The following is a 14,116-nucleotide window of genomic DNA, read 5'->3' on the forward strand; positions in this document are numbered from 1 at the left end:
TGTTCAATACCATACAATTTAATTCTTCCATCCATCTCTCAAGCTTCTAGCACTGACATAAAGCTCTTGCAATTTCTGTCCTGGCTTCCTTGCACTGGCATGTGCCAGTCGACTGGCGTCATGGGCAAGCTGATCTGCCTTCCTGAATAACAGCTGAAGCACCTCTGAAAAGGCTGCAACCCCCTTCAAAGTCCACATCAGCCTGTGAACCAGGTGTTTTGAGTTTCAGTTTTTAACCCGCTTCTAATTTAAATATTGCTCTACAGCCTTTTAGTGTTTCCACTAGGGTAACTAGTAGGTCTTGCTCTGATTTTAAGATATAAGCTGTCTTTCCTCTTTTTTTTTTTTTTCCCTAAAATGTTTTCCTGTTCTTAACATACCAGTATTTCTGGAGAAGAAACAGGTAAAAGCATTAGATGAAGTGAGTTTTGTAAAGTCTAGTCAATCTTATCCTCATATTTAGAGGCATTTTTATATTATGAATGAAGAAATTCCAAATTCTACTAAGAGTGCTTAGTACCTTGGAAAAGTACCATCTGGAAAACTACCAGTAGGGAGGAAAAGAAGTAGGACTGAGGTGGAGTATCATGTGATAATGCTTGTTTCCTGAGCCACTGAGCATATACTATGTAGGTGTATAAAAAGATTTATGAGTAATTCACATAATATGAGATGTGAACAGCTAAAAAAATGGCATTTTTAAATGGCGTTACTAATTCCTGTATAAGCTTTTCACAAAGCTGGGTGGACACATAAAACTGGCAACTGCTGTAACTCCAGTTCCAACAGACTCATCTGTACTGTACTGTTACAAGCATCATTCAGGATAGTACCTTCCTTCTTCTGCTACGTCAGAAAATAAGCATGTTTTGGGTTATGAAATATTGTTGTCCCCCACCCTCCCATTTTGTCACCACAGACTCAGCTTAAAAGGATCTGAGTTCTGACTGATGTAAGACCTCCTGCCTTCAAGATTCCACAATGAATTCCAGTATGAATTGCATCCTTTGGCCTAAGAGAGAGATGAATTTGTAATGTATGTATGCTATATACTGCTGAGTCAGGAAAAGAACTCCAGGATGAAAATGTGTAGAATATCATTTTATGTTAGTGGCTCAGCTTGTCAGAGGTGATCAGAGACTCTATACAAAGTACTCCGTTACAAAGCAAAGTGGGGCATGGTGTAGTCATTAAAAATGACAGTTTCCACCAGTTTATATCTCTTAATAGTAGCTAAAGAACTAATGTTATTTTGTTCAGCTCTAAAACACATCTCAAAACAAAATTCAGGTGAAAAATCTTGGAAATATCCTTTAGATCCATGTAGTACATTTAATAAGGAAGACTTAAACAGAAGACCATTATACTGAAATTTATTTAAATTCTTGAGCACATCATATTCATTACATTTTAGTGCTTCCCAATGAGATGTTTACTATATGTTTCTATAAATTACGCATTCATTGCATAAAACTGCATTCATTTCTCTATCACCATACTATATAAATTATCACAAAAACAGATGAACCAACAAAAGATTCTTGAATACATGTGACATTGGTGGGCTGAAAATAGCAGTTATAGCTTATCTTCATGGTAAGCAGCTCTAAATGAATCCCGCTTGAATTCATTTAATTAAGAAGCTGAAAAGAAAGGAAAACATGATTAAATGCTGAAAAATGCATATAAAACATAGCACCAAAATTATTTGAAAAGAATAAACAAGGACTTCAAAACATAATTTGAAAAGTCATTTGACATTTGTGTAATAATCTCTTAAGTTCTTATATTCCATTTAGTAATTACTAAGCAACCATGAAAGTTATCAAATAAAACATGAGTGATTGAAACTTAAATTTGTCTATTTAAAAAAAATTAGAAAGCAAAACACTCTTCAAACATCTGTTCTCTTTAATCAAGTTCTGCATCTGCTCTTAGTACTTTAAGTGAGAAGTCTCTCCCAGGGGATGTTTCAGGTTTATTTAAAACCATCTTCTTTTACTGCTGAAGTGGCCCCAGAGCTGGGAGAGTATATAGCAATTAGCAAGGCTCTGTAGGGTTGCAGACTCTTAAATCCTCAGTATTTTAATAAATTAAGAAGTTTCCAATGATATTGCTGTTTCTGTACATCTGGAAGGAAACTTTGTATTTCGAAAATGTAGATACGTATTGTGTGTCACACCTTTCTAAGTGCTTTACCAAGTCCCATAGATTGGGAAACAGGAACACAGAGAGAGAGAGACTTGTGCATGACTATAGACAAACTGTACAAACGCAAAAGCAAGGAACTACTGAATGGCAGTACTGCCTCTAGCTTTGCCTGGTAGGTCTTTCAACTCCTAGACCTGCAGTGTGCACTAGCATACATGTTGTAGCAATTTCACCAGTTTTTCCATTAATGGAATTAATTAATCATTACAAAACATAAATACAAGCGCCACAAGCTTAAAAGACTGTATCAGTATAAAGATCACTGCTGCAAAAAGCTGACAAGCTTGTTAGGCAAGATATACAAACCAAGGCAAAACAGATGGCAACTGGCTGGGTGCTGGAGGGTGAAGGGATTAATGAAAGGGAAAAGCCAGCGAGAACAACTTCATGAAGAGATGAATTGTAGAGAGCTGAGGGGAGAAGTAAGAGAGTGCTGAGCACATGCAACTAAAAAGATAACCCAGATCTAGAAAGATGTGTAAGGTCATGTATAGGAAAGGATCCGAGAGGAGAAGAGAGAGGACTACTAGTAGTGAAAAAGTTTGGAGAGAAGAGTGGGAAGGGCTGAAGATTACAATAATCAGGGAGGTAGCATTGATAGACTTAAGAGGTGTAAAAGATTCAATGATATAACAGCAAAGAAATACAAATACAGCAGTGTCACTTTGGATTAAAATGCTACTACCATAGCTGTTGACCCTTACTTTCTGTCTATAAGGGAACTGCATCTTTAGCAGCTATGAGACATGACATAGGATAAGAGAAACACTGAAAGTAGCCAATTTTGCTGGGCACTATAGATCAGAATGTGAGAATGTGAATCCTGGTATTTATCAGAAGTATATGTACCAATTCATAAACTTAAGGTGACTCAATTTAATTGTGCATGAAATCAACATGGAATATCTAAAAAGCTGTTACTAGTGTGCTCAGGTTTATTAATAAATTTAATTTTCTGTGTCTGCAAATACTCTTTATTCTACATACTAATATTTTTTCCAGTATATTTCCAAGAAATAATTATTTTATTCACTTGCACTTAATTTCAATTTCAATATTTTACAGGATTTCTTTACTGAAACTAATTTAATTACAACAAGGGTAGATGTGTATACAGTGAATGTGAGGATTTTTCAAGCTCTGGGGCATCTTGCAATTTGTGTGTCCTGTTGCATTGACTGTTCTTCCCCAAGCAATGAATGAATACTTTATGTCTGACTTAACATTTATGGGCTTTTGATGAAAATAAGGCCATCTTTTATTTATCATGCTTTGCACAGCTTAGTTCATTTTCTCTGCTACCCAATAAAGAATATGTATTTTCCATTCCATCAATACATAGTTCAGAAGGCTAATTATTTTTTATGGTTTAACCAAAAAAATTTCACATTACTCTTGTAAATAATACTAAAATACAGTGGCTATGAACGATAATTGGATAATGAAACATTCAACCGCAGGCAGGTTCTAAAAGAATTCCTTCAAAAGCTACTTAATGAAAAATTATGGAAAAACAGAATTTTTAGGTGCTCATTTCATTTAAATTGAGATTAAAACAACAAATGATAAAATGTAGGCTTGAAAGAACAATTTAAAGTGTTAAGAGTAATGAAACTCTGCTAGAAGTTTCATTCAGAAAACAAAGCAGAAAAAACAATATAGGGCAGTTAATTACTTGTAGCCAAAGCTAAAAAAACCCCCAAAAAACAAAAAACCAAGAACTTTTTTTTAATATCAGTAAAGCGTGGATAAGACTGCGTCCTTTTGAAGCAATGTTACAAATATTTACATGCCTAAAATTCCCAGTAATACAATACTGTGCTAGTGTACTGATGTCGTCTGTTCTGTTCTTAGCACCCTCTCTTTCATATTCTGTAGGCTTTTTGGACTGAAACTGCCTAAGGTGTGGTTTCCAGAGAGCCCTCCAAGCTCCTTCCTGACTAGCAAAGTTAACTTAGAGTTCATGCTTTTGGTTTATAGGGAAGAATAGTCTCTCTGTCACTCCCATGTGTATGAGTTGACTGATGAAATCCTGTGTTGATATAATGAAATTTTATTACTCAGTCACTGAGTATCTGATATTTAATGTATCATTTATTCACTTTAATACTAGGGTGAGAAGGCTTCAAAAAAACATTCTCTAACATATATCAACACACTTTTCTTATCCAGAAAGAATTATAAAGGGAAAATGTTCAACAGTATAAAATAAAATTATTACATAATCTTTCAATAGTTAATTATATCAATTAAAGTGAAAGTTATAGCAAAATGAAAAATTTCATCTGGTTCTCATAAAAAAGGTGGATTAGTACAGCCATGAAAAAGTCCTGCCATGGCAAAAATGGCTCTTGCAGAGAGATTTGCTGTATGTGAGCTCATCCATCATGATTGTGTTCGCTCAGTGAGTAACCTTCTTGATGACCCCCACTTTGCATCACCTTTCCCATTTGAATGCTTTACTGTATAAGGGTATTTTACCAGAATATTAATTAAACATTTTTTCCCAACCCTAGTCAAGAAGAAAATCATGTGAAAGAATCAAATCAGAATTGGAAAATGTCTGAGGTGCATCAAAAAACGTCCGTCAAAATTACTGTCCCTTCCTACACACATGCCCTCTAAAGAGCACCTTATAGACCTGCACTCATATCTAGCACACCTAGGGACACTTTTCTGTTATAGAAATTAACAATGGCATTACTAGGGTCAAAGAAAGTACAGAATTCTCAGTACTTGTATTTATGCACATTAGAAAAAAAAAGTCTTTCTCAATTTTTTGACTCCGGCTATGTTTATCCACCTCTGTTTTGATTTATCTTTGCTACATAGAAGTCACTGCAGAAAAGAGGATGAACAGCAGGTTCTGTTACTGTTTCATTTTTTACCACTGCATGATGTTTCACACAGGCACGACTGAGTTGTTCAGTTCCAGAGAACAGAAACAATTTAGGACGTTTGAATTTTTTTCTTTTTTAAGTAGGATAGTGAAGTTGATGCTTGAGGTCATGCATATAGCATTAAAGCAATTTCAGTTTTCTTTAACTGTTGCTTTAGGCAGGCCAACATAATGTTACATTTTTCCTGACAGATCATCAGTATGCATTGTTGTTAGTATTGTTAAAGGCAAAGTTTTACTAGCCTGAGGACAATTCATCACATAAAGACCGATAGTTTCAAGGTGAAATCTACAACCAGTGAAAGGAAAAGGATAGACGGATTTCACGTCTTAAGATATAACTGCACTGGGATCAATTGATGAGGCATCAAACAAAAAGATTAATGTATTTTAGCATATATGACTGAAGTTAAAAAGCAGGATACTAAATTAAAAGGGGAATGAGAAAATAACAGAGTTTATATACTTGGTCCTCTTTAGTGTTTTGCATGTTTAGTAAAATTCGTAAGAACTATCCACAAAAAATGAAGAGGCTTCTCTAAAAAACGCTATGGGATTGTGATGAAGATGACATGGTTGAGACCACTGAAGGGTCAAAGAATCAACAGTATGTTTATTTAAAGTAACAGAAAATGAGGTCAGAGCTACCCAAGAGACCAACAGAAGCATAAAAGATTTAACACTGGAAACCAGATAAGCAAATTGCACATTTGTGAAACTAATAAATGAAATTTGATAACAGCAGAGCACAAAAGGATCAGCTCTAGTGATGGTTTCCAATAATTCTGCATTGAGTGAGGATTTAAGTTTGAATGATTAAGTTATTACCATGAAAACTCAGAAGAATCTAGGACAGACCAACTAAGCCCAAAAGATCTTGCTTAAATGTGCAGAAGCCGTAACATTATAAAAAATACCCCAAGAAAACTGTGTAACACTTAGCCAGCTATTAAATGTTTCTCATGAATTTATGCATACACACTGTTCATTTCTTTATGAATTTACTTGATCGGTGTTACTGATTTGTAAGTTGTGGTATTGAGTCTACTTAGCTCCTTAAGACAGAATTTGGTTTATGGATCTAATAATTTCATCACAGTAACAACATGATGTGGCACTACTTGATTTTATCAGGATTGTGATGAATCATTCTTTTCAGCATTGCCCTGGATTTATTTCTTTTTTAAGCAGCTTTAGCATACTAACAGGTACACTTATTTTTGATATGCATCACCTATCAAACTAAATATTTTTAAATTAAGCTTTTAATAGAATTGTTCCTGTTGCAGCGGTTGAGGCCGCAATGGGACCTGTCGGGGAGTTGCAAGGCCCTGGATCAGTCTGGGATTGTTGGTGGGCCGGTACTGAAGTTTAGAATCTCACCCTTGGTTATGGTGAGATCTTTGCTCTGCTATATAGATTAATGTCAGCTGGTTGGCCCGTTGGCCACCCTCCCCTTTTTCTTTATGTTCCTTATTGAATATCCATGTTTTCTAGAACCTCCCACATTGTTTGAAGCCCTATTGGTTTGTGGTTCCCCGGTCCCACCCCCTTCCTTCCCTATTGGCTCCAACCCTGTCAGTTTGTGTCTGCTCCTCCCCCTGGCCCTCACCTTATTGGTTAAGGGTGCTTTGCCTGCCCATGGTACCTCCCCCTATATAACCTTGGAACCCCCGATTGTTCGGATCTTTCGTCCCTGGATCCCTCCAATAAACCTATTCTTTGGAACTCTGTACGGAAGACCCCTCCTGCCTCTTTGTTCCTGGACTGCTCTTTTGGATTTCTATCTCTGTGTGTGTTTGGTTGTGTGCTGCCACGGCACCCGCTGTGTGTGTGTGTGCTTGTCTGCGGGTGTGCACAGCATCACCCTGGTGTCCCTGACGGGGAGTGGGTGCTGAGGACCAGCTCTTATGAAGGACACTCAGGGAAGTCGCAGCGGCAAAGACACTATCTGGGCTAAACACTGCCGTGAGCGTCAGCTCCCCCTAGCTCCAGTTCTTGCTGTCCTTTATTCTTAGCTTGGATACTAAAAGAGAAGTATGAAATCTACATACACCTCCAACTTCTGCTAGAAACTCCCATTAAAAGATGTCTGGTATTTCAATAAATTCAAGATTGATTGTGGGGAGAATAAAATAAATCCACTCCACCTAGTATTTACAGCAAACAGATTAGCAAGAAAAGAGGTAAAAGTCCTACATTATTTAAATTAAGATTCCCAAAGGTTATAGTATCTGATACTACAAGATACGTAATAGACCTCAGTGATTAAGTTTGCAGGAACACCAGTGGTATTGTGTTGGCATGCAAACTCACAGAGCATACTAATGCTCACAGTGCTGTTCAGCACCAGACATCCTAGGTATTAGACAGCAGCCAAAAAACCCTATTGCAAACATTCACAAATGCAACGCAAGGTCTGGCACAGATATATAAGCATGTTGTTAATAGGTGATATGAACATTCCTAAGATGAAAGAACTAAAAATGAAACTAGTACAACTGTCAGGTTCTCTTCAGTAGTTACTAAATTGCATGGCAAGGAACCCACCACCACCACCAACTGCCTTTTCCATTTAATTAACTTGTTATTAGAAGATGGAAGGGAGCTCAGACCACGGATTGCCATTCTTTGGCAGTGCTCAAGTGAGCTCTGAGCTGCAGATTAAGCTCATAATTCATGCTTCTTTAAAGTTTAAGACTTAAGTAGCTAATGGGAGGTACGAATACCTCACACTTAGGAAAACTGGATCCTGCCTTTCACCCAGGCAGGTGAAAGTCAAGCTAGATTTAATCTCCAGAGAGTATACTGAGAGGCGGGACAGACTATCCCAAATGGCAAACTACTAGCTCTATACTGATGAAATTTTGCAGTATGATGCTACTGGGCCCTTTACAGACCTCTTTCCTTACCAGAAATTACTAAAAAGCAGGAGCATACCTTGTGCACATATTGCAACGGGAAGAATTTCCTTGTTTTCAGTATGGTGTTACTAAATGCTAAAACTAATCTGAAGCAACCTAAATGTCAATTAAACAGCCTAAAGAGACCAAGCTCTGTAAAAATGAAAATAGTTGTAAAGTCTCAGAGCAAATTCTAACAGAAAAATTGTAATAGCTGAAATTACATCTAAGTTGGCTTTGCAAGGCTGAATCCTTTTTAGTAGAACATAACACAGAATATAAAACTGGCTGTTGTACTAATCATGTGGCCTAATCAGAGAAATCTACTTTTTCATTTGTCAGAAAAATTGCAACTGTTTAACTAACAGGTGTATGTATAATTCAGAAAAACTACAATCCTTCCTCTCCTCCATGGTGTGGCTGACAAAAGAAAAGGGTACTTTTAGTGAAGTCAAAGCTTAGCACTGTACACCACTTTGTTGTTTTGTGCCCTGTCTTATGTACAGCTTAGTTATACAAAAATAAACATTTAATAAAGCCTTATAAACTAAAGCATGTTTTCTTTTTGCATTTTTCCGGGTGCACTGAATATGTCACACATCTGAGCTCAAACCCTTTTAACTGGTCTGCCTTAACAGTCATGCCAACAGTAGCATTCCAGCCCTTTTTGGTTTCCTTAAATTAATCACCATTCTTCCTGCTTCTACCACCTTCCATTGGTTTCAGTGGTAAAGATTAAAGATTGTTTACCTGAAAGCAATTCTTAAACTTCTATAAAGCTATTACGATCTTTAAGATGAGAATTTAATGACAGATTACCTGTATGGGTAGCCATGGTATTTGGAGCGAAATATTGACAGCAGGAAGCTGAAGAAAAAGACCACGAGACCGAGGCCTACCAGACATATTACTGGAAAGAAAACAACTCTGTTTATTAGCACAGAAAAGATTTAAAACTGCAATCTCTACAAAGAATATTATTTATGTCAATCATTTATAGAGAATTTGACACAGTTAAATACAAAATGTTACTGCCTTGACTACTGAAGCCCACTATCTTCTGACAGGATTTCAAACCGATATGGAAATAATATTTATGGTTATTAGTAAAAAATTACCTGTCAGGGTAAATGTATTTTCAAGAAAAAAAGAGTAGAAATTTGAAAGTCAAATGTATGTGGGTGCAAACACCTTACTGCTGATAATGGATTTAATAACCCATTAAATTATACATATCAAATAATGTCATTTCAGGTATTTGCTTTTTCTTTTTTGAAAAAAAATTACATTTAGAAAAATGTCCCTTGACTAATGGAATCATGTTCTCTCTAGTCAACCATCTATGGCTGAAGTAGCAGTAAAGGCAGCTTAGAACTACTTTATCTATTTATTAATGGCTAAAAATTTCACTGTTCTAAGTTCCAAGGCTGGCAGCCAAATCACTTTTTACTCTTAGCTCACTAGCAATATAAATCTTCAGGTTCTGAAGGTAAATAACAATGATGCAGACCTTCTGATAGCATCCAGGTGAAAGTGCTTTGAGTCTTTTCAGGCAAAGAATGAACTAACAAAGTAAATGCTTAAACAAAAAAAAAATTGGAACATCTGTTTGCACCCTGCGGAATAATAGCATAAAACCTTCTTGATTGTGATAGCCTGCTCTACTGCGTGTAAATAAATTTTTTAAAAAGGGGGACATATTACAAACTGATGCATATAACTGAGATGCAGCTCATCTACATTAATGTTTTGATTCTAGTGAGTTCCTTTGATTTTTGAAACTCTTCTTATACTATTCCTACTTTAGCCAACTTTTTGCTATTTAATTGCAATATTCATGCTTCAAAAGTATGCTGACTTTGAGTGAAGGATGAGCAAACATAAAGCCAAGGAAACTGACAATGATGCATTTTTTCATTAAAGCAGACCATGTGGAAAGTGACACATGTCAACTGGAATATAAAATTTTTACAGTTATTTTGAGAAAACTAGCCATGTACAAACCTAATAAACATTATATTCATTATAAAGAAATCACCACTGACAAATATGATTTCCAAGCATGGATGAATAAATTGGAAGCGTGAACAGTGCAAGGCAGATACACAGAAAGCATTCACATAATGCCCACAAAGAGCAGAGTCTGAATTTTTACTGCAGTCCACTGATATTTCACTGTGCCTGTGTTCACAGGCCCAGATGTAAGATCATATTCCAATTAAACTTATGTCACTGTATCCTTTGACATCCCTGTTAAAGCTAGTTACTGTAGAAGATACTCAGAATTAAATGATACATCTACAGCTTGCTGAAGGAGACCCTCAAATCACTATAGATTAGAGAGATCTCAAGCCATTCAACCAGCTATTATGAAGAATTCTAGAATGCTTTTAAAGAAAATAGTTGGCCAGCTCTATCTGCAATACTGTGTATTAGAGAAACTAAAGAACTGATCTCAAAAGAAAGAGGAGGCAGAGTAGGAAATTTGGTATATTCCAAAGACCTTTAATGGCTTATATGAGAAAAGTCAGGGGATATAAAAGGTGCAAAGGCAGATGGGCATATTTGTTTCAACCTATGTCATACTCAGAAAAACCTTGTTTGACGTAACAGTGAGGAAGTTTGATTCTGGATAAAAGAGTTTCATATTGTGTGTTTATGTGATTCATTGACAAAAAATCTCACAAATATTCTGAGTAACAACAAAATTCAGAAAAACATAAAAATTGAACTTCAAGCTAAGTGACATTACAGATTAGGATATGTTTTGTACTACACCTACTGCTTGGTTTCCACCTTACTCTGGAGACATGATACTGACAAGAGTACTGAATAAAAGAATTTTCACACTCTTTTGGATGTTGTCATCTTAAGTACACAAATTCATTTTGAAAACAATGTTTTGAAACTCTTATTCTTTATATCACTGACTTCTGATATAACTGAAGAGCCAAAAAGCATTTCTGCAATGTAGCAGAGATACTGTGTCAACCTGTCCCTTGACTGAGAATGCTTAAAATATTTTTTAACTGTTACTACTTCATGTGAATGCAGTTTTATCAACAGAATTTTTATGCTCTCCTCTTTTCCAACCCACTAAAGGTAAATACGGTTTAAGGCAGAGACTTCTGAAAACTTAATCAGATATTCACTTGTAATTTCACAGTGCCTTCTAACTGTCTAAGCATTGCCTTAGCTATTCAGTCAACTTACTTCTCCTTTTTCCAACATCCCCTTTGGAGGTAGCAGCTTCATTCAGGAGTACCATTCCCATGGTGATAGCAGCATCTGTATCGTCATTGTCAAGGAAAGCAGCAGATGTGTTGATACCTCAGAAAGCCACCAAGGTACATCTATGAACTACAGCTTTCAAGTTCATAAAACAAAAGAAGGTATTTACATATAACAACTGCATATCACAATCTGTACTGTGCTGATACACTCACCTGTGGCAAAAATGTGTAGGATTTTTCTTTGTGCATTCTGGATTAAAAAAAAAAATTAAAGAAGGTTCAAGAAACTTTAAAGGACAAGTCATCAAGTAGGACACACAAATTTTGGAAACAGCCATTCCCCAATATTTTACAATATTCTGTGTATTGGTACTAAAGGATTTTTTAAAAATGAAAACTGTAAGATCCAGGAATCATTCACTGCAATTGCACACAATTCATTGGTTATTTGACACAAACTGAAGCAGTTGGACTGCTTTATCTTCCTCTGCATTTGGATAAGACATTAACTCCCTCTTTAGTGTCATATTGCCTAATAGTTTAGCAGAGAAACATCTCAGAGGCAAAGTCCTCAGTCACTTTCAGTGTTTCGTTGTCCCACTATAACTGTTAGAAATGTGAACACGTACATAACAATAAAACAATTTCACTGATCTAGCAAGCTCTTAAGCCATTCACTTAATTGTTTATTTGAAACTGTATAACCGAAAAGGAATGGTTACTACTGTGCATAACACCTGTTCTGAAGCAGAGGCAAGCCTGAATGCTCCGAAGCAGGTGTGAATCATGAGAGCTAGAGGTCACAATATCAGGAAACACAAACTTCAACACGCTTTACAGATTGTCAAATAAGGTTGGAGTTTTCAACATTACTTACCCCAGAGCATGATGACTACAAACTTCAAGAGTAAGATGTTATTATTTATGCACACAAATAATTCACAGAAGATACTTCAAACATGCTAGAGCCATAAATAATATCTGCATCTTGTAACATTACACTTGCAGTGATCTTGTAATATATTAATATTTTTCATTTTAGGAATGTTCAAAATTAGACCAAAATGCTCAAAGACAGCTGAAATTTTCATTATAAAATTTTAATTAAGCAGAGCTTGAGCAAAAGGATTTAGAACTGTCAATGCTAACACAATCACACTTCATCAGAGATGAGCAGCCTGATTCATGTTTGGCTTCCAAATTTCATACACACAGACTGAGAAACAACAAATTAAGAACAACAAGATTTTAAAAAGTAAACATCAAGAGTGAAAGATGGCAGAAGCAAATAGGCAACATGAAGGAAATATAATTTTTAACATCACCTCTTTGATACAGACATCTACATACAGTCCTAAATTAAGCTCTAATTAAAAACACACTAGTAGCTCAAATTAAATTCCTCACACATGTACAAGCTGCAAGGCATAGAGTCAGTCTATGAATAATTGGTTGTGTTCAAGTCTTCCAAAAGCTTATGACTGCACTTGACAAAATAGAAAAAAAAAAAGTGCAAAATATTGTGAAAAAATAATCTTGGAATCCATGACACAAAAATTGCTTTCTAAAAATTTTATGTGTTACGATTCAGATTCATGAGCATATGGGACTGGGAATCTCCTGTTCTACTGCTATGCTTCCAGTAGGGAAAAAGAACTGGGGAGAATGTCATGAGAATCATTCAATTCTTTGTTTTCTGATGTTACAAAAGCATAAAGATGAATTAATTGAGAGAGTTGTCACAAAAAGGGATGAGAAAAAAAATTCCACATGTATTTCTACCCTGTTAAAGAAAAGCCCCTAAGGTAGCACTATCTAATAACTTTACCGATTCCTCACTTAGATTTATAGGAGTATTTATGTCCTGAGTTTAACAGTCATGGGAAAAAAAAAACCCCAGTCCCAAGATGTAAAGATAACTCACCAGGCCCTCTTGGGGAAGTGCTACTTTTTGCAAAGATTTTGAAATGCCTTGTAAATGTTTTTTTTGCTTGATTATCTCATGCAATATCAGTACAAAATGTGGTCCTTTGCTATTCCCTTACCTGGCTGCTTCTGAGAAACAAACCAACCAACCACAAACTAAAAAGCCATTTGGGAGACATCCCTTCTGTAACTTAGTTCTTATTTTCTTACCAGACCATGAGTTTAATTCACTTTTCTTACCATCAAGAATAACAGTCTCGCAGAAGTAACTTGTTTGCTCTGCGACTGAGAATTATAGATTTGTAACCACCTGAATTGTGCTGGGCTTTTTTCCCCCCTCTCTTTTGGAGCTTCACATCATTACCCCTAAAGCTCCCCTCATGCTGTCACTATTTTTGCTTCAGTTGTTGCTTTCTAACTTTAGTCATCATTGCTGAGCTTTCAGCCTCATTGGCTGCCTTTTACCTTCAATGATATCAGCTTCATAGCCACAGTGTAACATGGTACTTGCCTCAGCTCTCTGATGCTGAAGTAAAAATTCAACCTGAGTCGTCATTTCAATACTTAGCTTCAATAATTAGCTTTTTACCACAGAATATATAACTGTCACTCATTTCTCAATATATTTTTCACTCATTTCTAACATTCTCTGTTACGCCTTTACACTATTTTGATATTCTACAATATAAAGCAACAGTCCCAGCTCTGAAAACAATCTTTTATGGTATCTCAATTCTCTAACAGTGCAGAATGTAAAATTTTAGCAAGTGGTTACTTGGACAGTTTTTCATCTGCAAAAAATGATGCATCAAAAGATGTACTTATTTTCCAATTTCTCCTTATCTCCTTCACTGTGCATTATGAAACTGTTTTGAAAAGATGAGGGGAATGTAGCACTCAGATAAGCCATGGCAAGCAAATGTTTTAAATTCAGATGTTCATGT

General features: G+C 36.0%; 1 protein-coding gene across 3 annotated transcripts in view; it reads right to left on the reverse strand.

The window, feature by feature from the left end:
* Positions 1-1,357: 1,357 nt before the first annotated feature.
* The window catches only part of TUSC3 (tumor suppressor candidate 3), a 198,372-nt gene continuing 185,613 nt past the window's right edge, over positions 1,358-14,116 (reverse strand). For all 3 annotated transcript variants that reach the window (XM_042053380.1, XM_042053379.1, XM_042053382.1), the window contains exons 8-10: positions 11,227-11,301; positions 8,833-8,923; positions 1,358-1,643 (exon numbers count right to left, since the gene is read on the reverse strand). In XM_042053380.1, coding sequence (XP_041909314.1) covers positions 1,628-1,643; positions 8,833-8,923; positions 11,227-11,301 — 182 coding nt within the window. In that variant the 3' untranslated portion in view covers positions 1,358-1,627. The remainder of the gene's footprint in view (positions 1,644-8,832; positions 8,924-11,226; positions 11,302-14,116) is intronic.

Source organism: Corvus kubaryi, unplaced genomic scaffold, assembly GCF_017639235.1.
Source record: "Corvus kubaryi isolate FWS band 111438036 unplaced genomic scaffold, C.kubaryi_AGA036_p1.0 split1-131, whole genome shotgun sequence".
NCBI classification, from domain to species: domain Eukaryota; kingdom Metazoa; phylum Chordata; class Aves; order Passeriformes; family Corvidae; genus Corvus; species Corvus kubaryi.